A 26,317-nucleotide genomic window follows, 5' to 3' on the forward strand; every position below is an offset into this window, starting at 1 on the left:
TCAACCGAAGTGCCAGAAGCGCTGCATCGGATTCTCGGAGCGTAGGGAAACGAAGCAAGAAACAGCGACCGAATATTGCACTTTGCCCACTTTTCCCCTGGGCTAGAGAGAATCCTCAATCGGGGCCCGATGTAATACCAGGAAGGAGAGGGGGCAAGAGCACAAGAAGGAAGCCGATGGCAGTTTAATCCCCCCGTTCTATATTTAAAGTACCCCAAGACGGACGACCCTACACATACACTCTGAGGGAACCGAACCTATACTCCAAAGGTTGTCCGAACCCGGGGAAGGAGGGGGGGGGAGAAAAAAGAAACGCCGAAGCCGCCGCTGTGCAAGAAATAGAAGACGACCAATTGCGGCCGCGAGGAAACTTTCTCTCACGGCTAAGTGAGAGAAGGGGGCGTGGCCACAAAAGCAACGGCTGCCTTCGAGAGAGAGCGCACAACCTCGTCAGAAACCAACGAAAAGCTGACTGGAACCAGCACGGGAATGGAGGCGTAACTCCGCCGCTAAAGTTTCTTTGTGATAGGCTGGCCTCGGAAGGGGGGAGGGGGCAGCTCAAGACCAACCGGCCTTCCTGGCAGTTGGAGCACCAGGGGAGTGTGATTGGAGGAGGCGTCCTTAGGTTGAGCTCCTTACCGCGATTGGCCCTTGGGTGCGAGCGGGGGCGTGTCCCGGCTGCTGCCTCGGCCTTCCCGGGTCTGGATGGCGGGTGAGGGAGGTTTGGAGTGTCTGTATCACTCGGCGGCAGCGGCGGAAGTCTCGCGAGGCGGCGCGGGCGGGATTTGGCGGCGGCTGAGGTTGCTGCCTGCTTGCTTCCCACTCTCCTCCCTCCCAACGAGCTGGTGTTTGTGTGGAAGGGGGAGGAGGCGGCAGAGGAGGAGGAGGAGGAGGAGGAAGGGAAGCGAGAGGAGGCTGAGCCCCGCCGGTGTCGGGCGGAGCAGCGGACCCGAGGCGGAGGCCCACCGCTAGGTTTTGGCCCGCCGCCGCAGCTGCCGCCGTTTTCGGCGGCTCCCCACTCCCCCACCATGGCCTCGGGAGATACCTTGTACATCGCCACGGACGGCTCGGAGATGCCGGCCGAGATCGTGGAGCTGCACGAGATCGAGGTAGAGACCATCCCGGTGGAGACTATCGAGACCACCGTGGTGGGCGGCGAGGAGGACGACGACGAGGACGACGACGACGAGTGCTGCGAGGACTGCGGCCCTCACCACCCGCCCCACCGCCGGCACCATCACCACCACCACCACCATCACCACCACCCGCCCATGATTGCCCTGCAGCCGCTCGTAACCGACGGCGACCCCAGCGGCGGCGGAGTCGGGGCCGGCGGGGGCCAGCTCCACCTGCACCACCACCCGCACCATCAAGAGGTGATCCTGGTGCAGACCCGCGAGGAGGTGGTAGGGGGAGACGACTCGGACGGCTTGCGGGCGGACGACGGCTTCGAGGACCAGATCCTGATCCCGGTGCCGGCTCCGGCCGGTGAGGATGAGTACATCGAGCAGACTCTGGTCACCGTCGCGGCCGCGGGCAGCAAAGGCAGCTCGGGTGGCGGCGGCGGCTCTTCTTCGGGCGGCGGTCGGGTGAAGAAAGGCGGTGGCAGCGGCAAGAAGAGCAGTAAGAAGAGTTACCTGACGGGAAGCGGCGGCGGGGCTGAAGGGGGCGGCGGCGGCAGGAAATGGGAGCAGAAGCAGGTGCAGATCAAGACCCTGGAGGGGGAGTTCTCGGTCACCATGTGGGCCTCGGGTAAGTGGAGCGGCCGGGCCGAGCGCGGTACGTTGCGCCGGGGCCCGGGGAGGGTCCGGGGACCCCCTAGTACACCTCGACGGGCTCTTTTCCCCCGTTTTGTTTTGAAGGGAGGCCATGTTTGGATGTGTGTGATGGGCGCCGCCATGTTCATCTCGCCAGGGCAAGTATGGCGGCTTCCCCCGAAAAGATGGCGGGGTCTGCGCTGCTCCTGCCTGATTGCCCGGCTCCCTCCGGCGGGGGGGAAAAGGAAAAGAAAGATGGCGGCGGCCACGCCAAGATGGCTGCCGCGAGAGAGGAGGGGAGGCGTCGGTGGCGCGCGCGCGCTCTTTTCCTCCGTCCCTCCTTCCTTCTCGTTCGCTGAGTGACTCTTGGACTAGGCCGCAATGGCGTAGTTTCTGCAGTAGGGGGAGGGGAAGCAGGAGAAGGGAGGCGGGGCAGGCACGCGGCGCGGGGAGAGCTCGGCGTCCCACCCCGTCTTCCAGCTAGTATCTCGTCGTCCTATTTTTCTCCTTCCCCCCCCCCCTCCTCGGGTTTGTGCGGGACTCTTTCCTCCTCAAACTGCCTCGTTTCCTCTCAAGCCGGCACTTTCCCCTCCGTTGCCTTTTCCCATTCCTCATCTCAAAGTCTGATTTGCCCTCCCATAACAGCCCCCTCTTTTCCTCTGGGCGACCCTTTCCCATTCGTTCCCCGCATCCTCGCGGATTTCCTCGTTCTTCCCTTCCTTCCCCGTGTTCCTATCGCTAACTCCCCCCCTCCGCAACGGATAAGTCGGTTTCCTTTCTCCTCCAGCCTCCTTCCTTCTCGCGCCCCGCCTCATGCCCTTTTCTTTTCTCACCAGCGGTCTCGCCTTCGCAGCAGTTGCCTCACTGATGTCTCATTTTTTTTTCCTCCTGGGGCTTTCTTTCTTTCCGACTCCCGCCCCGTATGTTTGGACAACCTCGCTGCCTGAGCCGAGTTTTCTTGGCTCCGTGGGGCAAAGGGAGTAAGTGGAAGGGGCTTTCTGTTTAGGAGAGGGAGCTTGTAGTTTTGCTGGCAGCCAGGCTGCTGCCTTATTCCGCTGGGACGGAATGCTTTACACGAAATGCAGTTGCTGGGCTGTGCCAGACATATTCAGGATAGGAGCCCGTTTCTCGGCTTCTAGGGTTTTTTTTTAATGTGTGTGTCTGTTTTTAAAATCCCTTTAGTTGACATCGAGTGGGGGCTTAAATAACTAAGGGGTTTGAGGGAAGCCTAAAATAGGTGCCTGGCTCACTGACATCGGCTCTGGAGGAAAGAGGTGGATCCTCTGATCCTGGCGCCTGGGTCTCCTGCTGCAGCCCAGGAGGGATAGCCCCTTTGGCTGTCTGAGTCAGGGCTACCTCATTTCATTACACAGCAGGTGTATGGAATTCTCACCACCCACCCCCAGATCCCCAACATTGTTTGAAATTCCAAACGATTTCAGGGAAATTAACCTCCACGTAAAGGGTGCTTTCAGTTCCTGCCTGTGTGTGAGTCAATATGTAGTAAAGTGTATAAAGCACTGTAGGATTTTAGAATCTCAGATGGTTTTCCGTAGCTGTTTTCAGCTAAATAAAGTGGTAATGTTTGGAAAATCGACTACCTTTAAGCCTTATTGTATTGTGATTCTTAATGTTCTCGATAATGTACTAATTTCCCTCTAAAAACATAGGCTAGTATCCAACTAAGTCATACTTGGAGTAGAGTGGTTGAACTGGCTACCCATAGAGACATTAAAATTAGTCAAGATTTGGCTCCTAGTGTTGTACAATATATTTATTTTATTTATTTATTTTATTTTATTACATTTTTAGACCGCCCTATAGCAATAAGCTCCCAGGGCGGTGTACAGCATAATAAAACAGGTTAAAATACAAGTGGATGTAAATACAATACACAATAAAACATAATTAAAAATTTTCAATTTTAAATTCAAATTTTTAAATTTTTAAAATGCCTGGGCGAAGAGGTAGGTCTTTACCTGGCGCCGAAAAGATAACAAAGAAGGCGCCAGGTGTATCTCATCAGGGAGGGCGTTCCATAGCTCGGGGGCCACCACTGAGAAGGCCCTAGCTCTAGTTATCGTTCTCCGTGCCTCCCTATGCGTTGGGACACGGAGAAGGGCCTTCGACGTCGAGCGCAGCGACCGGGTAGGTACATAGCGGGAGAGGCGTTCCGCCAGGTATTGCGGTCCGATGCCGTTAAGGGCTTTATAGGTAAGAACCAACACAATGCCTGTGTGGTGGTCGTGGTGGTGGGGATGTGCCTTCAAGTCGATTACGACTTATGGCGACCCTATGAATCAGCGTCCTCCAGTGGCATCTGTTATAAACCACCCTGTTCAGTTCTAACGTATTTATGCATTTCAGTGTGTTAAGTGAAAGAAACAATATTTGCTGAATTAACTTGAGTCTCTCGTTTATTACTACATTTATAACATTCAGAGAGCCAATGTGATGTAGTAGTTAAGGTCTGGCCTATGACCTGGGAAACCAGGGTTCAAATCCCCACACAGCCATGAAGTTCACTGGGTGATCCCTCTCAGCCTCAGAGGAAGGCAATGGTAAACCTCCTCTGAATACCGCTTACCATGAAAACCCTATTCATAGGGTCACCATAAGTTGGGATCGCCTTGAAGGCAGTCCATTTCCATTTTTATAATATGCAGTTTTAGAGAGTCAAAATATGTTTTCTAATGCTAGCATCTTGAAGTGCAACTTCGTAAATTAATAATGACACCATAACATAATTTATTTTTAATTTTTAACAAAATGAATGCCAGCTAGCCAGGAGCAAATCCCAGCTATATAGTCCACATGATATTGTACACAACCATGATACTTTTGAATGAGCTGGTGGTTTAGAAATACTGTTATAAATAAAGTATTGCTTAGAGACAAGTGACAGATCTCTTTGATAAGCCCTCTGTACATTGAAAGATTCTAAGCAAGATAATTTAACTTTGGGTTAAGGCTGCAATTCTTAGGAAGTAAACTCCCACTGGATAAAGTGTGGCATCATAGCCTAATCCTGTGCGTGTTTACTCAGAAGTAAGTGTTCTTTCTGTAGGAACATAGAAAGCTGCTTATATCAAGTTAGTCTATTGGCCCATCTACATTTGGCCAGTGGACTGACTTGTCTACATTGACTGACAGCAGCAGCAGTGCATGATTTCAGAGAGGGACATTCCCAGTCCTGCATGGAGATGTCAGAGATTGTACCTGGAAGCTTCTGCATGCAAAGCAGATGCTCTATCCTTCAGTATAAGGAAGGCCTGGTAATTAATGGGGCAAAATACTGTTTGTACATGAGACAGAAAGTAAATATCCATGGTGTTTTTTGGTAGTCATAAACATAATGATAAATAGGCGGAATTGAATACGTTGCAAAACAGGTAAAGGATATAAATAGTCATCCAAATGTCTCTTTAATAAATACAGGCATACCCCGCTTAACGTCGCTTCACTTAACGTCGCCTCGCTATAACGTACATGCTCCATATGCCTGTATTTCTCCAGAAACGCAGCACAGCAGCAAAGGCTTCAGCGCGTGGGGGTGGAAATAGACGTGATCGCGCCACCACAAATCAGCTGGGAGGCACGATCGCGATCAGCTGGGAGGTGCAGCAGCGCAGCAGCAGAGGCTTTAGCGCGGTACTTTGAGGCTCTGCATGAAGGAGAGGTAAAAAAAGTTTTAAAAGGTAGTGCTTCACTTTAAGGACATTTTCGGTTTACGTACTTGCTGTGGTCCCGTTGAGTACGTTAATGCGAGGTATTGCTGTACAACGATAAGAATGATCCTGATAAGGCACAGATGACTTATCTTGGATACTAACACCTTTAATAACTTGCTGGTCCCTGCATGCAGTAGGAAGACTACAGTAATTATTATAATGCATAACTGACTTCCATGTCATTTTTAAGGTTTAACCCCAGAAGTCATATTTTTACCGTATTAGATAGAAAAAACAGTATTTAGCCTAATGGCATGGATCCAGATAAAGTTAGTTGAACTTCTGTGAGTTACGTTACCCACTGGGACATATTAGACATGATTTGTCTTAAGTATACTGATTTCACTTGGAACTCAGTTCTCCTAACCTACAACACAACTCTATGCAGGTCTATTCAGAAGGAAGTCCCTCTGAGTAAGTATGTGTAGGATTCCAGCCTCAATCTAGTTCCATCCTGGTGTGCTTGCTAGATGACCATGATTCAGTTTTAAGAGATTCTAGTGTAGACGTTAATAGTATGTATTAAATTCACCAGTGTAGAGTGTCTTTTAAAAATAATGCTCTCCCCCCCCCCCCGATTCAATTTAGATCAATCTGGTTATTGTTTACCTTTTTAAAAATACTCAGTCTTGGATTTTTATCCAGGAATGAATTTGGTGTAAGCTTGTAGGCTGCAAGGACTCCTCTCAAGTCTACAGTGAAACATCCCCACAAAATCAGAGATGTTAACAATTTGACTTCTCACTGAATTCCTCAGTGTAGTATTGCAAAGCAAAAAGTTTTATAAATATTTTTGACTGCTTTATACAATGATACAAAATGTTAGAGGAGCTTCAAACAATTTATGAAAAGTGATTTGTAGACATGTACAAATCTCTAAAAGCTTACTAGTGGGACAACTGCTGATTCAAGAATAGGAGATTTTTATTCAATATTTGTTTTTGCCTTGCTCCTGCCCTCCTGTACTTCAGTTTCTGTGTTTCGTTGACAGAAACTGCAGATGTCATGCTGTGACAATTCTAAGTGATCTTTTTTGTAGCCTTATTATTTTAATGGCCACTCTGAAATATTGTCAAGTAATAAAGCAGCTGTGTCTAATGGCCATATTCCCTCATCTGACTGTGCAGCACCCTTGCTTGGTGCTTTCTACTCAGCCACCTGTTTAACTAATGTTGTAGTATACTTGTCCTGTTAGGCTCTTCTAGATTCTCCCAAGCTTTGAACAGGAGCGCTATGCATCCTAAAGGTTTGGGACTGGCTACACTTTATCTTCCTTTATCACTTATTTATTTTATTATTTACTATTACATTTATACCCCACCTTTCCTCCAAGCAGCTCAACATGGTGTACAAACATTTGAGGTAGTTTAGGTTGAAAGAGGCAGTGATTGGACCAAGGTCACCCAGTGAGCTTCATAGCTCTGTGGGATTTGAACCCTGGTCTCCAAGGTCCCAGTACAGCACTAACCACTGACTACTGCACCACACTGGTTTTCATTTGGGTTTGGGGAGGCCTAACACCCCTTCCACCAACAAGCACTTTTGTAAGATTCACACAAGCAGCCCGTTCTGAACCTGAATGCTGTTGAATAGGATGGGATTTGGGGAGGATGTGTTAAGTACTGTGCATTAAATGCTGCTGCTTTTCAGATGCAGTTGAAACAGTTGAACTAGTTAAACTTAATAAATTTCTCAGATGCTATTACTGTCTTCTGAAAATGAAGATGAACAGTTTTGAAAATGGAAATGGACTACTTTCAAGTCGATCCTGACTTATGGCTACCCTATGAATAGGGTTTTCATGGTAAGCGGTATTTAGAGGAGATTTACCATTGCCTCCCTCTGAGGCTGGTCCTCCCCAGCTGGCTAGCGCTTGCTCAGCTTGCCACAGCTGCACAAGCCAGCCCCTTCCTTGTCCGCAGCTGCCAGCTGGGGGGCAGTCTGGGCTTCATGGAACTGTGCAGCTGCACAGGTGGCAGGGTATGTAACCCCTGAGTGACTCACTGTGGGGTGATCTTTAGCTGGCCCTTGACACCCGGGAGACACGAGTGGGGATTTGAACTCGCAGACTCTGGACTCCCAGCCAGGCTCTCCTTCCCACTGTGCTATACCAGCTCTGAACAGTTTTAGCCTAGCCTTTTTCTTGTGTATCATTTTCAGAAGCCTGAAGTGGTACAGGCCAAGTGCAGGGTTATCTCATTAATAACAATTAGGTGTAAGATTAAATGGTAAACAGAGGAATGCAAGTTTAGATCACTAGACCAATCAATCAATCACTAGACCCTAGGTATTCAACATTCAGAATGTATCTGCATAATTTTATTTTTTATTTTAACGAGAGAGAGATATACAGCTTGAATGTAAAGACTTCCAGGCAGTTTACGAAAACAATTTAAATTATCACTAAAACAGTTAAAAACACAACTACTAACTAAAAAAATTGAAACACATCAAAAAAAGCTCTTATATTCTTGTTTTCCTTAAGGCAGTACCAGTAATATGTTTTCCAGGTTAATATGCAAAGACCAGTGCTCAAAATTGTGTACATACAGCCTGCTTATGCTGAGTGAAAGGATATGTTGTATTATTAGCAGCAGCAGCAGCAGCAGTAGTATTATATAGATATGTTAGTTGCGTGCTACCCAAAGGTCTCTAAGCGACTTACAGAACTGTTAAAAACCACAAGCAAATGCATCATTCCATAAAAAACCAAAACAATGCTAATTGTTAGGATGTTAATTTTAATGTTGAACTTGGAAGAGGAATATAACCACACACTGTGAAATATAAAACCAAAGTAGCAGCTCTTTAACCTCCGTTTTCCCCAAATTGGGGTTTGATAGAAGTGAAGGTGTAGTCACCTACTCCCAGATCCACTGAGGATTTCTTTGTGTTCCTTTACCAGGGAGTATTCAAACTGTCTATCTCCAATAGTTAACAATGCTTGTAAACCATTTAAGAGATTTTTTCTAAATATGTTACATAATTTTTCTAAACAAAATAATAAACTCCTGGGTTGAATGAGGAAGGCACCTTTTTCTTCAGGATCTTATTGCTCCATGGAGCTTGTCCTCTTCAGAAGCCCATGGACCCCATAGTTTCAAACCACTGAATTACAGCATGTCATGTGATTTGCACAGTTTAAGGAATAGCTTCAATCCTGTACACGTGTAATCATCTTTCATTCCAAGCACGTACTTGTGGACATGAGCTAGTTGGTTCTGTGGGAAAAGTTTAGAGGTGCTACCATGCATGTTGACCAGCACTATATCTGCTATCATTTCACTATTATCTTGCCTTTACCGTGCATTAGCTTACCTAATAGCTTACCTGCTATTGGCCACCATTCCTTCTTTCTCTGCTGCCTCTTTCAAGTCACCTGTCATGTTACTTAACTTCTTATTCTTTGAGCAGACACCCCCTCCATAAACTCAAATCCGCCTCTAGAGCATCGAACACACCAGGGTTGGGCTTTAAAAGTATAACAATTGTTAAATAGTAATATTTGAGATGTGGACACATTATTCTGGACCATGGAATCCCTGACAATCCTGCATGGAACTGCTTTTACTACTTAAATTATATTTAGTGAATAAAACCAGTGGGAGTAGTGCTCCCAGGGACTAAAGACCCACATAGCACATAGGTATTTTGGGTAGGAAGAATTTTCAGAAGTGGGCTATCTTGACATCTCTTCTCATTAGCTTATGTATAAACTAAAATAACAGGATCAGTTCATTCATTTTCCCTTTTCTGCAAACTTTTGATAAATTAGTATAAGTGATTCATTCATCTCTTAATATCCAAAGACGGGCATCTGACAGTGTTAGAATGGAGAATTGCTCTGTTCCTTTTTCTCACAAGGAATTTAAACCAACTTCTCATAGATACTTCAGATTTCCAAAACGATTCTGAATACTACTGATTGTTAAAATGTGTAAATTTACAACTAGATAGTACATTTTCACCAAATGGGAGGGTATACTTCTTTGAACTACTGTTATTTTCTCTTTCTCTTTTGTTCTTCCTGTTTTACATAATTTTCCTGACTTGCCCCAGTTCACTCCTTCTCTAGAAGCACAAAGTAACTGACAGTCTGAAAGTCTTGGCTCACCACATGTTTGTCATCTTCTGTTTATTACAGTTCATTGAATGTGTGTCTGTGTGGCCTGCTGAGGCCCTGGTGTGACTGTACTGCACATATCTTTGAAGACTGATTCCTTCAGTAGAGTCAGATATCTTGCATGGGTCACTCCTTCCACTTGCTCCAGTAGGCAGGGCCATTGAAATCAGCCTCATATGCCCTGAGAGTCCCTACTTAGTTTCAGGTCTTGCCTGCTTTGAGGCATTTGCGTTGCAGTCTACAGGGATTTTTTTTCTGCCTCGCCCCTCTCCCAACTCCAGTTTGCCAGGGTGAGTCAGGAGGTGGGCATCTGGCTGAATATGTGTCCTCTCTAAGTAGGAGACATCCAACACGATGTTCCTCCCCTGCACAGATCCTAGAAGTCTGAGGAGAATGAGAAGCTGTGGACCGAGGGCCAGGAGCTGAGCTCTGAGGCCATACAAGCCTGGAGTAAGAGCAGGCCCCATGTTGCAAAGGCCACTCCTTTATGAGAGCCAGAGCTGATACTGTTGGTAGTAATAGTGGGGCACCCAGATGGCCCAGTCCACTTTGTCATGCAGGGTGGTTCTGATAGGCTAGTGCTAACCCACACAGACAATAGGCATAGATTCATGGGGAAAGTGTGAAGCCTGATGAATGCTGATCAAAATTCCTTTTCCTTGTCACTTCCCAAAGAGCGACCAAGGACCACAAGCAGTTCCAAGCATTCCCAAGGATCCCAATAGTGCTGTGAGGCTTTGGAAATGGATGAGAAGTGTTGTTTGGATCAGGAGGACTGATCATGAAGGGTGCACAGCGGCACTCAAACCCCATTTCTCCCAGGAAAGGTGGGCTAGAGGTGGGGAACAGATGAAGAGGCCTGACAGGCTGGAGTTTCCCCACACCAGCCTTACACAAACAAAAGAAAAGCTTTCCCCTTGCTAGGGGACCTGCTTCTGAATGCTGAAAGAGCGTGCACCACACTAGCTTTGTATCCCACCCTCTTAAACCTGCGCCACTCAATCTCCAGGCACACAGGTTCAGCTACTCTGGATCTAAGTAAAAGAAAGGCCCTGTCTCAACAGTTCTCCCAGCATCCCTCCCACTGGGAGCAATGGAAAGGATTTTGTTTTTAAGACAGGCAGCTGTTAGAGGTTAAAAGACCCCCCCCCTTTTCTGCCCTGCTGGTATGAGCCAGCAGCATGTAGGAAAAGGATTCTCTGCCTCAGTTTCTCCCTCACTCCAACTTAGAATTGTTCTGCTTGGGTGATTAACATACTAGGGTTGTTCCTTTTGATAGTTTCAAAAAGGAAAATAGAAATTAATAATGAAATATAGATTTAAAACCATTCAGATGTCTTACAACAAGCTATGGCAACATATTTTGATTACTCGAAATTTACAGTTAGCATGTGTACCTTTTCTGCTCTTCATATCTTTGTCAGGCTGTGGATTATTTCTGTAGTGAGAAATTGGCAGTTGAAGAATTGAGGTCCTCTTCAGAATCAAGAATTCTGAATTCAGTTTAAGAGGAAAATGTTATTAAACTAGGTACTGTGCCCCTGCTTGCTTTGCTCGCCAGCCCCTCATGGTGATTCTCTAGAGTGGGGTTGGCCCTTGGATAAATAGTGCCTTGGTCAAAGAATGCCTTCGGTTCCTGTGGTCAGCTTTGCAGGGCCACCCCGGATGGTTTATGAGGTGTTATATTGGTGTTATATTGGGGGGACTTGCTGCTGTGCCCCCTACAAGGACCCATGCATGTGTGGGAACCCCATGTGAGAAAGCACAGACTACATCCCTTTCAGCTCAGCTGGGTGCCCCCCTCAGCTTGGCACCCCAGGCAATTGCCCAGTTCACCCACCCCTAAGGCAGGATCTGCCCTGGAGCTTCCCTTTCCCACGCCATGCAACTCTAAGCTCTCTTTTCACTTTCCCAACCCCATTTCTGAAGCAATTATCCTCTTCTGCAGGCCTGCTTTGCCCCCATTGTCACCTTCGCTGTCATATCCATGTCTCCTACCCCCTCCTTTTCTGTAACTCCCCTTGTACACAGACCAGCCCTATGGCAACCTCCTGCATCTTCCACTCAATTATGAAGCCACAACCCATCCTATTCTGCATCCCTTTTTGTTCCCATTTTAACCTTCACCCCATTCCTGCTGCTGCCTCCCTCCTTTTTGCTTTCCCATTTTTATCTTTACCTTGCTTTTCATACCTCTTCTTCCCTTCTTTTCTCAGTGTGACCTTATACACAGACCGCCCCTGCTTCCTTCATCATCCTATTTTGCAGCCCTCCTTTTTTCTCTTACCTCTTTTCACAAAGATAAGCCACACATTATGAATTATCTGACTTAGTAAAATTTACAAGCCAGTAGATATGTATTATGAAAATAAAGTTTCTTTAGTAAAACAAAGCAAGATTTATTTGCAGCATCTCAGATCAGGTATATTGCCTCTGCACATTGAGGTTCCACTTACCCTGCAGCTAAGAGCTGCCTTGCTGAATAGTACAGCATCCTGTTTTCAGCAGTGAATTGCCTCTGCTTCACAGGAGCCCACAACCCCCCCCCCCCCAATTTTTCACTTCTTTTCCTTTAGGGTCCTTTTTTCTTGTTCCCTCCCCCTCCTGCTTTTCAATAGGTTTTTAGGGCAGGAGGGGCTGAAATCTGCCAGCCAGTGATTGCCAGCAGTGATGAATCATCTCTCTCCTTCACCTGAGTGCTGCAGCAGATCTACTTTGAATGGCCCCAAACTGAAGGGGCCTCCCAGAGAGGGGGGAATGAAAGAAGCTCCCAGGACCGGACCGTGTTGGGGGGATGCACATGGCCCCCTCCTTAGGGGGCAAAATGGGACAGAGGGGAAGCTCTTGCTTGCTCTTCTCCGCCCCTCCCAATCAGCTGATGAGCCCCCTGCCCCTGCTCATTTTCTGGGGCTCAGGTCCAGGCATCTCCACATAGGTCCCCCACTTTCCCTTGCAACCTCCCTGCACCTGCCTGGGTCAAACCCCTTCAAAAGCCCGATGAGGAGCTTGTCAGACTCCAGAGCAGGGTTGGGGGTGCACGTTCATCTGAGGAGAAGCAAGGCAGGAAAAGTGGGGGGGATTGCATTTGCTTTGGGGGACACCCCTCCTCCTTCAGTTCCCTTATTCCTGGATTCATTTGAGGTGCAGCCCAGGGTTGGGACTGGAATGCTGGCTTCCTCCCTCACAGGCAATCCTATGTGCAAACCCACTGGGCACTTACTCTCATAAAAGTGGGCACAGGATAGCAGCCTGCAAACCCATTTCCTTAGAAGTAAATAGCCACTAAGTTCGATAGGCCTTACTTCCTTGTAAATGGGTGGTTGGGATTGCAGGAACATCGGAAGCTGCCTTAGGAGTCAGACCAGACCACTGGCCCATCTGGCTCCGTATCATCTACACTGACTGGCAGTGGCTCTCCAGGGTTTCAGGCAGGGAGTCTCTCCCAGCCGTACCTTGAGATGCTGGCAATTGAATCTGGGACCTTCTGCTTGCACGGCAGATGCACTACCATTGACCTACAGCTCTGCCCTGGAAGCTGCCATCCTGCACTCATTTTCATGGGAGTAAGCCTCCATTTAACCCAGTGAGTCTTTACTTCTGAGTAAATGTGCAGAGGCTTGACTTGGAGCCAGTCAGGTTTTCTGGCATTTATCCCTCTTACTCCATCTTTCTGCAGAGGCAGGATGGGTTTTGTGTCCTGCTCCTACAGCCACTTCTCTAAGCTTTCCCAGCCCTGACTTCTCTCCTTGCCCTGTCTTATCCCATCCCATCCTGTTCCACTCCACCCTTTGGATAGGTGGTGACCCATAGGGAAGGGAAAAGGGGGTGGGGAGAATGAAAACTAGAGGTGGGAAGGACCAAGGAGGTCTTGTTGATGCTGTTGCTATGTGCGGTGACACGTTTGGCCAGGCCTGTCCTTAGTATGTGTTTTGGAAAAGTCCCCTTGCAAGGCAGGTGACACCAACCACAATCTGGGCAAGGCAAGGCGTTCCTTAGTGCTGGGCAGGGTTGGGAATAGGGTCAGCAAGCACATGAAGTGAACTCTGCCCGCCCACGCACCTGGTTGTGTGTGGCTGCCTCTGAGTCAGACAGGCTCTCTTTGGGCCACCTTGGCTCCCTCGCCCACCTCTTACCATCTTGCTGGTACGCACACACTCGCCTGCCTGAGCTCTTCCCTCTTCTCCGTCTCACTCAGGCCATGTTGTGTGTGCAGGCTCCGTACGCATGCACTAACATGAAGGCTTTAATTTTTATGTGTATGGGAAGAAACAAATAGAAGGCAGCTGCCGCCTTAATAGCCATACTGTTGCTAAATTAGCCTGTAAATGACAGAGATGCCAGTGTACTCATTTATAGTTACAGCTTATCACATGATGAATTTACTGTTGGAGGCATTGTGTACATTAGAAAGATGTAATTATTGCACGATCCATGTAACTAGTGTTCGACACTGAGGGTGCTGCATAGAGCATACATTTGTAACGAAATGACTTCTAATGAATTCTGTTATCTTTTGGATCCTTTGTATATGCATGGAGAAATAGCTTGAGGAGTGTTGGCTAGAACGTCTGGTGGGGGGAGGATTGTACTAGCCTAGCTAACCCTAGAAGCTAATCCTAGAAGGTACTAGCCTAGCTAACGGTGGTGTCCTTCGTGGATGTTAAATCAAAATTCAGTTTGCTCTAATCATTTCAGATGACAAAAAAGACATTGACCATGAGACTGTGGTGGAAGAGCAGATCATTGGTGAGAATTCCCCGCCTGACTACTCGGAGTACATGACAGGAAAGAAACTGCCGCCTGGAGGAATACCTGGCATCGATCTTTCGGACCCCAAACAGCTGGCTGAATTTGCAAGGTAAGTGGTAAGAGAGCCGTTTTTCTAGTAAAAACATTGTTCCGTTATACTTATAATTCCGAGGTAGTGAGAAATTATTTTTCTGTACTATGGGTTCAGTCAGAGTCACTGGGATATGAATTGTGTGGGAACAAGACTGCAATTTCACTTGGGTTAGGTACGGTGTCTTTATGATGTAACTGATAAGTATTTTCTCAGACCTGTGATTCACAAATACTAGAAATTAATGTACCGGTGGCTGTATTTTGGCAAATAATAGGTGATGCTGCTCTGCTTCCAACAGTGACTTGTCATCATTTCATTTTGAAAACAGTGCCTTTTGTGTATCTCCATTTAAAGGCTAATACTCTGGACCAGAAGGCTGCAGCCAAAGAATGGGCTGTTTGGTTCAAATCAGCATGTAAACGTTAGCTCCCTCCCTCCCTGATGCTGCATTTTGGTTCTCATGTTTCCTTAAGGCTTGCAGTTCCAGTTCATAAGGCCGTAGTCAGAACACTGACTACAAATCAGTCAGGTTCGTACCTTCTCAGGATCTTGGTAGGTTACCCTTCTCAGGATCTTGACCCTGTAGTTATTTCCTTTAGTCACCCTCTCTGATAAGGCCATTCTGGAGTTAATTCCCTGTCTCCCCTGCCATATTGCTCAGGTCACGTCTCCAGATTACTGTTTCAGAAGTCCATTCTCTGCTGCTGCTTACCTTTGGGTTCCATATCCCCAAATATGCAGACATAGGGCCATTCCAAGGACCTCTTTACGGTTCCTAACCTGTCTATTTTGAGGTGTTAGTCCTAGTCAAGGTGACAACTTACTCTTCCCTCACAGAGGCTGGACTGTATAGTTCCCTGAACAACAATATTTTGTGCCACCACCTCATTTAGCCAATTGGTTAGAAGCTTTGCCACCACAACTACAAAACAGTATAGATGATTTATGAAAGAAGTGTACTTGGTTAAAACAAAGCAGATGAGAATGTATGTGCGGTTTACTGATCAATGCTGTTGTGTTTTTCATTGCAAGAATGAAGCCAAGAAAAATCAAAGAAGATGATGCTCCAAGAACGATAGCCTGTCCTCACAAAGTGAGTGAAATGTTATGATTGCTGAATCACTTGCAGGGCAAATCTTGATAAGGGTAATTTCAACCTTATCCCTTATATACCCAGTCGATCACTGCCCTTTGCAGGTGAAGGTCTCCTGCAGATACCATCTTATCAGGAGGTCCGTTCCGCACAACATAGGAAACGGACCTTTAGTGTGGTGGCACCTACCCTGTGGAACTCCCTACCCTTAAATATTAGACAGGAGCCATCTCTATCTTTTCGGATCCTATTGAAGACCTTCCTGTTTCAACAAGCCTTTTAATTTGAGACCTTATCCCAGTCTGCTTCTGTGTTGGAATTGCTTTTTAATATGTTTTTAAACCTTTTTTTAAAAAAACTGTTTTTTAACCTTTTTTTAAGAATCTCTTCAAAGCTTTTTTTAAAAAAATGTTTTTAAAGTTGCTTTGTTTTAATGTATTTTGAAGTCTGTTTTTATGGTGTTTTTAGTGCTTTTGTTTGCCGCCCTGGGCTCCAGCTGGGAGGAAAGGTGGAATATAAATCAAATAATAAATAAGTAAAACCTATGACTATATTTAAATAATTAAACCAATTTGTTGAGCTCTGTTTTAATGACCATCTCCTCTTGAGATGTTTTCTAGATACAAGCAGTATTCAAACATTTCTTCTGCTCCATTCTCAGTAGCTGGTACCAGTATAGTTTTCTCTCAATGAAATGCTTTTTAACCTTGGAGTTTATGGTTGCAAAGACCACTTTCTGTTTGTTTTGAAATTTTATGTACTGGAAAAAATGCGTACATTTTGTATTGTATTGAATTTGTACTGTTTCTCTTGATAGAAAGTAGAAGAGCCATGGTTATTAGGGTGGAGGAAAAACTGCATGTGTATTTAAAAACAACTACTGAAAAAGACATGGCAAAAAATATAGAGGGGCTGAATATATTTTTCTAGATGCTATGAAAATTATAGTTGGAATACAGTACACTGGACATTAGCTTATGAAATAATTTCCCCATTTCCATCATTAAATGGATGATGGAATTAGATGTCTAAGTCAACAACCTGGTGGAACATGACTTTTTTTTTTAATTGAAACATTTGCATAGCGCCCTTCACTGAATATTCTAGGGTGGTTTACAACAATGTCCATAAAAGCATTTCAATAAAACCAGAAAAATACAAAATCCATAGTAGAAAAATACAACTAATAAAAGTTAGCTAATACCTGTAGCAAATGCTTGAGTAAATAAATCTTTTTCTGTTGTCTGTTCTTGAGACAGTACTTTTGACAGTACTGCTGCATCTTTCTGACTGAAGGGAGCCGACTTGCCTTCCAGCAACTTCTCTCCTTTCCTAGAAATGAGCCTTATGCAAATTTCCTCTTTCAGTCCATTGTTTTAGTGGACTGCTTCTTTTACCAGTACCTCGTGGAATAAGTTGCTTCTGTAATGGCAGCTTATTGGAGACTCTAGTTTCCCTTCCTTGTTGGAAAAGAGTCACAGTTTGTATGGGTGATTTCAGTTGAATAATTAAATGATAATTCAGCTCTTGGAATTTGTCTGACAACTAACAGACCTTGTTTATATTCTTTTGAAGGGCTGCACAAAAATGTTCAGGGACAACTCTGCCATGAGGAAGCATCTGCACACTCACGGGCCTCGGGTACACGTCTGTGCAGAATGTGGCAAGGCCTTTGTGGAGAGCTCAAAACTAAAGCGGCACCAGCTAGTTCATACTGGAGAGAAGCCCTTTCAGGTAACTTTAAAAAAAAAATTCCAGTACACAATCTGTGCTCCATGTCATCCTGATTGGTAATGAAAGAGAGCTTTCCTTTTGAGGTTCAAAAAAAGCTACCTGTTCTCAGATAAAATTATGTAATTAAGTAACACCAGCTGTGAAGGGCTGCAAAGAATGTAGATGTGTCAAGTAGGTTTGGGGAGGTTTGGTTTTCCAGATGTTGTTGAACCTCAACTCCCATCATTCCTGGCCATGGGCTGTGCTTGCTGGGCTGATGGGAGTTGTCATACAGCAATACCTGGAGGGCCAAAAGTTCCTTGTGCCTGATGTTAGAAAGAGGATAATTGAGTCAACCTCCACTCCCAAACACATGAAATGTGCTGGTATCCTTCCTGGTTGGGCCTTTCCTGATGACTCGAAGGGGAGCATGCATGCAAATGTATAACCATATACATTGAGTGAGCAGAGGTCTCCTCCATACTCTTGAAGTTTGGATTAAGGCAGAATACAGTACACTCAAACCAAAGTAAAATTAAAATACCTCAGCTCACTGGAATTGCAGTATCCTTCCATAGCTACCAGACGCTTTGAGGCCAGACCTTTAGGAAGTAGCTGACTAAGCAAGTGATTCCTAGCAAAATGTAATTACATTATTATCCCTCCCCCCCAAATGCTGGCTACACAATTCATCATTGTCAGTGATTTAATTGATGGAGGACTTGCAAGCAGTTGATCTAGGTGGAGTGCAATATTTTGAGAATTGTTTCTCCCTTTTCTCATAAGCTGCATTTTTCCACTACAGGCCAGGCCTCAGTGGTTATGTAGGTGTGGACCGTCTTTCACTGATAAGTCATACTGTCTAGTTTGCCAGATCAAGATGAACATACTGGACAACATCATAAACAAATTGTATGCTGTTTTTTGGTTTTCTCCTTGAGGGTTTTAGAATGTGCTTGTATGCAAACTCTCTTCTATAATAGGAACAATAAACAGAAGTCTGGGCAATGGAGTAATTCTATTCACAATCCTATTTTTTGCAGTTCCTATTTTAAAAGCTGACACTCTGAACTGCTGTTTTACCCCTAGTTTGTCGAAGAGCTAATTTGTCATGGCTGGTATTAACTGTCCTATATGTAAAGCAATTGAGAATTGACTTTTGCCGTGTTGGTGAAGCAGCCACTCATGTCTCTGCATCAAAGGTTCCCCCAGCCTTTGGTTTGCAAAACTAGTACAAGAAAGCTATGAACAAAGCTGTAGGAAGAAGGAAGTCACCGATGATGTGTGCCAACTTAGATTTCAGTGGATGAAGTGATGTTTCTCTTTATCTCCGAAGAGGTTCTTTGTGCCTTATATGTGAGCAGATAACCCAGACATTTCACCACAGCATTTATAGGATGGACTGGGTGAATTCTGAATGTCCTTGAGGTTGCTAAGTTCTCGCTGGGAAGCTTGCTATTTGCAAGATTTTTTTTAAATACACAATTGTGGTTAATTAGCGTAAATGAAAAATGCATTTCCTTGGGGGAAATTTGCATTGAATGGTAAAAATGGTTCTTGAAGGATACCCAGATCTTATAGGCATATGTAATGTTACCTGGGGTACTACATTGTGCTCTAGAAGTGCATGGCTTCCTGCTGAGATGCATCTGACTGCTAGTAATTTCATGTCAAGCATGTACAAATTAGTTTTGTCTGTTTAGATTGGCCGTCCACAACTTTGTTCCTTCCAGATAATTTGACTGTTAACTCCCATCAGCCCCAGCCAGCATGGGCAATGACCAGGAATGATGAAAGTGGTAGCCCAACATCTGGATGGCAGGAGGTTGGGGAAGGTTGGCTTAGCCTTAGAGTACCCATGCCAGTTTCCAGGTGATGTTTATCAAAATAAGACCAGTATAAGTTGTGATTCTAATTGGTAATTAAAATGTAGCTCCAGGTAACTCAGCAGGGACTTAGTAAGCCTCCTTTTTATGCTAGGAGCCTGGGGTTGCTAAAACAGGGAAATTCTTCATGTGGTCTCTGTGAATTTTTACAATTGCGAAGTTGTGCACAACATGTTTGGAACATTCTAGAGACCTCAAGCCAGGAAAGAGACCCTGTTATTCTTTCCCTCCAGCAGAGGCAGGATCGTTGCACTTACTAAATTTGGGGGTGGGGTACACACCTTCCTGCTCTGTTCTCTTCTAATGGCTGCTACAGCAGTGTTGAGAACTTTCTCTGTGAGTTGATTGTTCATCTCAGTGAGCAGCTCTTGTCATTGGCTTGGTTTTCATTTAGTTTTTTTCCTCTTTCCATATGTGGATTGATTGATTGATTGAGAGCGAGAGAGAGAGCTTTCCTATCTCACACTGACGCATCTATAATGCACCACGTAACCTTTCAAGAAGTGTCATGCTTGCATGGCCATCCATGATTCAGATGGCCATGATCATGCTATCTGCTATTACTGTTGCAGTAGTCTCTCCTCTACGGGATGGGTGATTGTCCAGTACCTTCTGTAAAATCTACCTATAATCACACTGAGTTGGATCCAGACTTACGTTAGTTGTATTTAGTTCCCATCGAAATAAGTCATGACTGATATGTCTGTCTGATTTCAGTGGAATCCAAGTGCAACTAATTTAGGATGCAATCCTGACCTCACTTAGATATAAGCCCCATTGAATTCAGTAGGACATACTTCTGAGTAGACATTGTGCTGTTAGTCTGGATCCAACTCAGTATACCTAAAAAGCAACAGCAATTATTTACAATGCCCTCACCTGCCATGGTAGCGTGCAGTCATCAGGTTACAGGAAACCCTTCTGACATAGGGATATGGCCAAATGGAAAAGGCCCTGTAATCTCTCTGAAAAGATGGCACATTCTTCCTTTTTATGTACTTCTTGCCAAATCTGGTGATATGATATAATCCTAAATGGATTTGCAAATTCTGTTTGGCCAGTTCTCATGTGTGAATTAGGCACTTTCTGGCCATGATTCCTCCCTCAAATTGGGATCCCATGAAGAGACTTTAACTGGGTCAGTGGCCAGCAGCCTTTTCTGCAGTTGCAGTGGCTGAGATGCGTGGCTGCCTTCATAGAAATGACTGCTGCTTACTAAGATCGTGCCCTTGACAGGTTTCTTCACATGATCCTATACACAGGTGGAAGTACTGGGTTTGAGTTTCAGCTCCATTTTATATATTGTAATTTTAATGTTGGTGTTGTATCTTTAAAATTGTTGCCCACTGCCTTGTGACGGCTATGAAAGGCAGGGTAGAAATGGAGACGATGAACCGCCAGACTGCCACGAATGAATTAGCCCTAGTTCCGTTTTCCCAGTAATTGTAGTACTTTGCTGCAAGCATTCTTTATTGAGACATACTCCTAATGTCCTATGCTTTTCCTTCAACAGTGCACGTTTGAAGGTTGTGGCAAACGCTTTTCACTGGACTTCAATTTGCGCACACATGTGCGAATTCATACTGGAGACAGGCCCTATGTGTGCCCTTTCGATGGCTGTAATAAGAAGTTCGCTCAGTCAACTAACCTGAAATCTCACATCTTAACACATGCTAAGGCCAAAAACAACCAGTGAAACTCTGCAGGAAGAAAGCTCTTGGACTCAAAGCATCTTACTTTACAGGAGAATGGTTGAAAATAAATAAGCCTCCCCCTTTGTATATGGTTTCTAGGAAAGAATTTAAAAAAACCACACAAAAAAAGAGAACCCTACATGCCTAAAGGACTTGTTTTTGATAAAGTGGCAAAATAAATGTTAAGGGAGCGTTGCTACAGTGCTCAATTTTGCTCTGTAATTTGGTTTCAAGAGTATGGTGTTTTTGTAAAGCATGGCCCCACCTGGAGGAGGCAGACAGTTCATGGACTTGCATCAAAGACAGTTCTTTCTACAACAGTGCTAAAATTGGACTTTTCACATTGTTATAAATATGAAGCTCACCTGTTGCTTACAATTTTTTAATTTTGTATTTTCCAAGTGTGCATATTGTACACTTTTTGGGGATATGCTTAGTAATGCTATGTGTGATTTTTTTCTGGAGGTTGATAACTTTGCTTGCAGTAGATTTTCTTTAAAAGAATGGGCAGTTACATGCATACTTCAAAAGTATTTTCCTGTAAAGAGAAAAAAAGTTATATAGGTTTTGTTTGCTATCTTAATTTTTTTGGTTGTATTCTTTGATGTTAACACATTTTGTATAATTGTATCGTATAGCTGTAATGAAATCATGTAGTAACAAATATTAGATGTGATTTAATAGTGTTAATCAACTTAAACCCATTTTAGTCACTTTTTTTGGGAAAAATACTGCCAGATGCTGATGTTCCGTGTACTTTCTCTTTGCCTGTTCAGTTAAGGAAAGTGGTGCTCAGTTGTAGAATGTATTGTACAGGCACTGATCTTTTAACAACACCTGAAATGTACATCCCATGTAACAGAGTGGGCAACAATAAAATAGTGGTCCTGAAGAAAGAATATGGCAGAAAATTATCTGTTAGCACAGCCTATTTCTTCTGTTGTCCAGAATAAATTATAGCTTGTTAACCTCCCAGAAATTGGATGCTGAATAAAACTCAAGTTACCTTAATTTTTTTAAGTTCAGTTAGATTTTTAATGGAAGTGGTATATCTTCATCACAGCACTAAAAACCCTGCCTTTTAGATGAGTGTGGGGGTTTTGATCTCTGTGGACAGTATGGGCACTGGTGTGTTGGCAGTGAAGTTTAGCTTTCATTCTCTGCTGCCAACAAGGGGGGAGCTAGACAACCTATGGAGCTCTGCTGCTTTGGTCTGATGAGGTAAGGTGGAGGTAGTTGCACCCATTACTGTGGGGTGTGGTGAGCTGAGCATGTGAATCATATCATTGAAGTAACCGGTCCTTTGGGGAAAAGTAATTCTTAACCGTTGGAATCTATAGACCAGTGTAATGCAGATTGCAAGGGGAAGGTGTTGACCACAATTGTGTGTATAGTTGCTGTCATTTTTCTTTATGTAAAACTTTGTATTGTCAAATAGGTGCCCTAAGGACTCCATGCTTGAAAGAACCAAAACGCAACAAGCTAACTCAAATTGTGAGCCAAGAAAAGCTGGATTCTGATCTGCCTCAGTTATGTAAATTTAAATAATAGAGCCTATTTTGTATAATTCTGTAATGTTACTATTGTACAATATTCTGCATAATCTAACCAAGGGGAGGGGCAAGAAGCTATGCAGGGCATCAAAGCCCCACCCCCATAATGGGAAATGTGAGTAGTTCCTGTGGCTTCTGAGACTTTTAATAGGCATTGCCCATACACTCTGAAGCATATATTTGCAACCATAAGGGCTAGGAACTTGCTTTCTCTTTAAATCAGAAACTGAGTTTCTCAAGAAGCAGAATTCTGTACCCATTACCAAGTGCTACAGCTTGTGTTTTACACTTTGGCAGATTTGCAGCAGGTTGTGTGCTGTTTAGAGATTTTTAAAATATTAAGCGGTTTATAAATGCTTTTAAATAAATAAATGCAGCCTTGGCTGTAGGGAAGGAATATTTTAAAGAAACTTCATTCTTGCTGTACTGAATCTAATGAAGATCTAGCTTGCAACAGGACAGGCAGCTCTGGTAGAATGCTGCGATTCCATTACTGTCAAAATTGCCTTATGCCACTCGGTGTGAAAAAAATGTCAGCTCTTCATGGCATAGAGTGGGGATAGGCAACCTGTAGCTAACAGAGAAACATTTATGCACCTAGCAGAGCCTAGTGTGATTTGCTGTGCTCAAATTTCTGATTTCATATGAAAACTGAAGGGGACAGTAATCAAACTTTTATGTGATAGTGACTCAACAAGAATAGTGTAAATGTGATGGCTTCCATGATGAATTGTAAATCTCGCTTTTGGGCTTAGATTCCTTATACTAGGAATGGGTGCTGAGGTGGTTGCTCATGACTGAAGGCTCGCCATCTGTCTTGCAATCTCACTCCTGGAGTGGTTTGATAAGGAATTGGATTGGATGCTTCTAGCAAAACGTGCCTACAAATTAAACCCATCAAGCCAAATGTTAGTTTCTTTTTTATTTTGCATGTAAACACAAAGGTTGAATATCTTACAATCAAGGGATCGTGGTACTTACTCTGCCGACACTACAGGAAGTCAGCATTTGTAGACAAGTGTTTATTCCCATGAATGGGCTCAACAAAAAGTTTTACTTTCTTCTCTTACTCTATGCTAAGTAGCATTAATGTGTATAGCTGAAATTAAACAGAAGGGAGTAGAAAAAGAGGAAGACCAAACGAGATGGATTGATTCCATAAAGGAAGACACAGATCTGAACTTACAAGATCTGACAGATCTGAACTTACAAGATCTGAACAGGGCAGTTCACGACAGATGCTCTTGGAGGTCACCGATTCATAGGGTCGCCATAAGTCGTAATTGACTTGAAGGCACATAACAGCAGAGAACCATATTTGTGCCTAGGTTGACATCAGGGCCTTTGTAAACACTTAAAATGATGGATTCCTGTACTTTCTGTATTGCATAGCTAAACTATATATGGTGACTGTTTATTTTATGTGAAAAGTGACTTCTAAACATGTTAAAAATTGATTAAAATTTATTTCATTTTTTTAAAAGGAAAGCAAGAGGGAAGATGAAGGCAAGTGGAGTTTGTCATTGTTTCAGTTCCTCTTTCATCCCCTTGGTGTGCCGGTGTTTCTGAAGAGAAGAGTTCTTGAGGAACAGTACTCTTGTTGTAGATCTTTCTGAAACCTTAGAGCAGGGGTGAGGACCTGGCAATCCAGATGTTGCTGAACTACAACTCCCTTCATACATGACCATTGGGTCATGTTGCCTGGGGCTGATGGGAGTCCAACAATCTGGACAGCCACAGGTTAGCCACACCTGTATTAGAATCAAGGATCCTACTTCATCATCCTCTTCCTCAGTAGCACTTGCCACTGTTGCAGGATGCAGTGGAACAATTATTTTTAATTCATAACACAATAGAGGGTGAAGCATCTTGCTTATGCAAGAAAATCCACTGAGTTGAGAATTTCTGCTTGTGTAAATGGGACTTCCCTTCCACTTTGCCCACCCCCCACCCCTGCACCCTCAAAATCTGTTCTGGAGGGGTGGGTCTTACCCTAAAGATCTCTATGCCTTGAACTTTATGTTCAGAAATACCAAATGCCATTTCTTGGTGTAGGCCTGCATGTTTGAATGTTCCTCATTTCAAACAACCATAAAACGGCCCAAGAATAGCTGTAGGTCGTGCTGTTCCTGAATACTTAGCTTAGTGGTGGGTAACCTGTAGCCCTCCAGATGTTGGATTCTAACTCCCATAAGCCTCAGCCAGCATGGCAAGTGCTCAGGGATTGTGGGAGTTGTAGTCCAGCACCATCTGGAAGGCTTCAGGTTCCCCATACTCTGATGTAGCTTAACTTTCATCTAGGCTGAGATGATTGTAGGGCACTGGCCCAGTTTGGCCACTCCCCAGTTCATTCATAAATGAATGTTACAGCTTTGCCCCTCGCTTGGGTTGGCCGTTATGGGAAGCACTGTCTTATTCTCTGGTTGTGAATTATTTACAAAAACACTTGACTCTACAGAAGACTTTCAGAGTAACTAACAAGCAGTTGTGTCATGGACCTTAGAGGCAGCAGTGGGTATTACTCATGTGGTAATAACATCATCAGTGGAGTCTGCTAATCACAGTGGCTGGCTCCCTTTTGCTATCATTCTGTAAGCACCTTGAGGGCAGCAGCCCATCTTTTTTTCCCTTTTCAATCCTGTGCTGCTCTATGCTGCTGCTTTATATTTTTAAATTCTAAGCTGTGCTATTAGTGTTGTCTCTGGCATCGTATGCAGGTGCATCCCCCCTTTTAAGGAGGAACAGTTCAGTCCTCTTCAGGCATTAGGGTAGCATGTGAGAGGTGTGGAGGGGCAGGGAGCAACAGGAGTTTGAGATGAGTGTACTGGATCCACCCCACCGTCACCACTCTGGTTGCATTCAAGTTTGTGAAGCAGGGAGCCTACAGGAGGCTCTCCACTGATTTTTGTGAACCCTGACAAATCAGGGCTCTAAAATAGAGGAAGTCCTGAGGAACGCATGTGTGTGCATGCCCATCCTCATTACTGCCCTTGCATGTTTACTGAACTTGTACACTGAGCATTAACCTTGAGAAAGGCTGGTGTTGTAATCAGTTTTACATTACTGAATGCATGTGCCACAGCAGCCAGGAAATTACAAGGAAGTTTTTTTGATTATTTTTGTTAATGATACGGAGTTGAGACTTATGTGATAAATATGGTGGACATGGACTTTGATTGATTTTTTAAATGTATGATTGTGACGCATGTTTGATGAAAATGGATGTGAGGTTTGCAAAGGCCTTTTCTTTATACATAATAAAGTTTATAACACTATTGAAGCATTGCTCCATTCACTCCCGCTTGGCTGGTAAACTTTTCTTTCCGTGAAGAGGATGAGAGTTTTATGCATGGACTGATGGGAGGGGTCCTTCCACATGTGCAGCTCTCCTTTTGTTCTTGGAATAGTAATTTTTAAAAAAGGAGCCAAGCCAGTGTTTGGCGGTGATAGTTGGGGTAAGGTAGCTGCTGCTAGGAATGCTGGTACTTGCGATTCTGCAAAATCAACATGTTCAAAGAAAAGCAAACGGAACTTCTGCTTCCAACAGGTAAGCTTCTGCCCTTGAGAATAAGTTTTCACACCCATGACAAAATGGGTCCTCCTTCCCCACCTCAGGTGGTAAATTTGGACTCTAGTGCATGGGTGGGGGAACATTTGCCCCTCCAATGTTGCTGAACTACAGCTCCCATTATGCCTGGCCATGGTTGCTGGGGCTGATGGGAGTTGCAGTTCAGTTACATCTGGAGATCTAAAGCTTCCCCACCCCAGCTCAAGTCTGACCTCGTCCCTGCTTGGTAGCCCAGTCGCCTCCCTATTCTGATTTGCTTTGCTCAAGATCCTAAAATCTTTCATCAGCAAGAATTGTCTTGCAGCTTGGCTTGCTTGCCAGAAGAGCCTGCAGCTCGATAAGCACCATCACCAACA

General features: G+C 44.6%; 1 protein-coding gene across 3 annotated transcripts; it reads left to right on the forward strand.

Moving 5' to 3' along the window:
• Positions 1-640: 640 nt before the first annotated feature.
• On the forward strand, positions 641-25,616 carry YY1 (YY1 transcription factor). 3 transcript variants are annotated; one of them, XM_061612138.1, is made up of 5 exons: positions 641-1,752; positions 14,307-14,469; positions 15,487-15,547; positions 17,123-17,281; positions 22,279-25,616. In XM_061612138.1, exons 1-5 carry the CDS (start codon positions 1,029-1,031, stop codon positions 22,285-22,287), a joined length of 1,116 nt encoding a protein of 371 aa, XP_061468122.1. In that variant the 5' UTR covers positions 641-1,028; the 3' UTR covers positions 22,288-25,616. The 3 variants fall into 3 exon arrangements, with proteins under 3 accessions (XP_061468122.1, XP_061468120.1, XP_061468121.1); XM_061612136.1 differs by lacking the exon at positions 22,279-25,616 and adding an exon at positions 20,660-21,851 and having other exon boundaries at positions 647-1,752; XM_061612137.1 differs by lacking the exon at positions 22,279-25,616 and adding an exon at positions 20,660-21,851 and having other exon boundaries at positions 647-1,752; positions 14,319-14,469.
• The last annotated feature ends 701 nt before the right edge of the window (positions 25,617-26,317 follow it).

Source organism: Rhineura floridana, chromosome 2 (genome assembly GCF_030035675.1).
Source record: "Rhineura floridana isolate rRhiFlo1 chromosome 2, rRhiFlo1.hap2, whole genome shotgun sequence".
Taxonomy (NCBI): Eukaryota; Metazoa; Chordata; class Lepidosauria; order Squamata; family Rhineuridae; genus Rhineura; species Rhineura floridana.

Coding starts and splice junctions, on each gene's coding strand:
- YY1 (XM_061612136.1), top strand. CDS start 1,029: ATGGCCTCGGGAGATACCTTGTACATCGCCACGGACGGCTCGGAGATG. Junction 14,470..15,486: donor CAGCTGGCTGAATTTGCAAG/GTAAGTGGTAAG, acceptor TTTCATTGCAAG/AATGAAGCCAAGAAAAATCA. Junction 15,548..17,122: donor CGATAGCCTGTCCTCACAAA/GTGAGTGAAATG, acceptor ATTCTTTTGAAG/GGCTGCACAAAAATGTTCAG.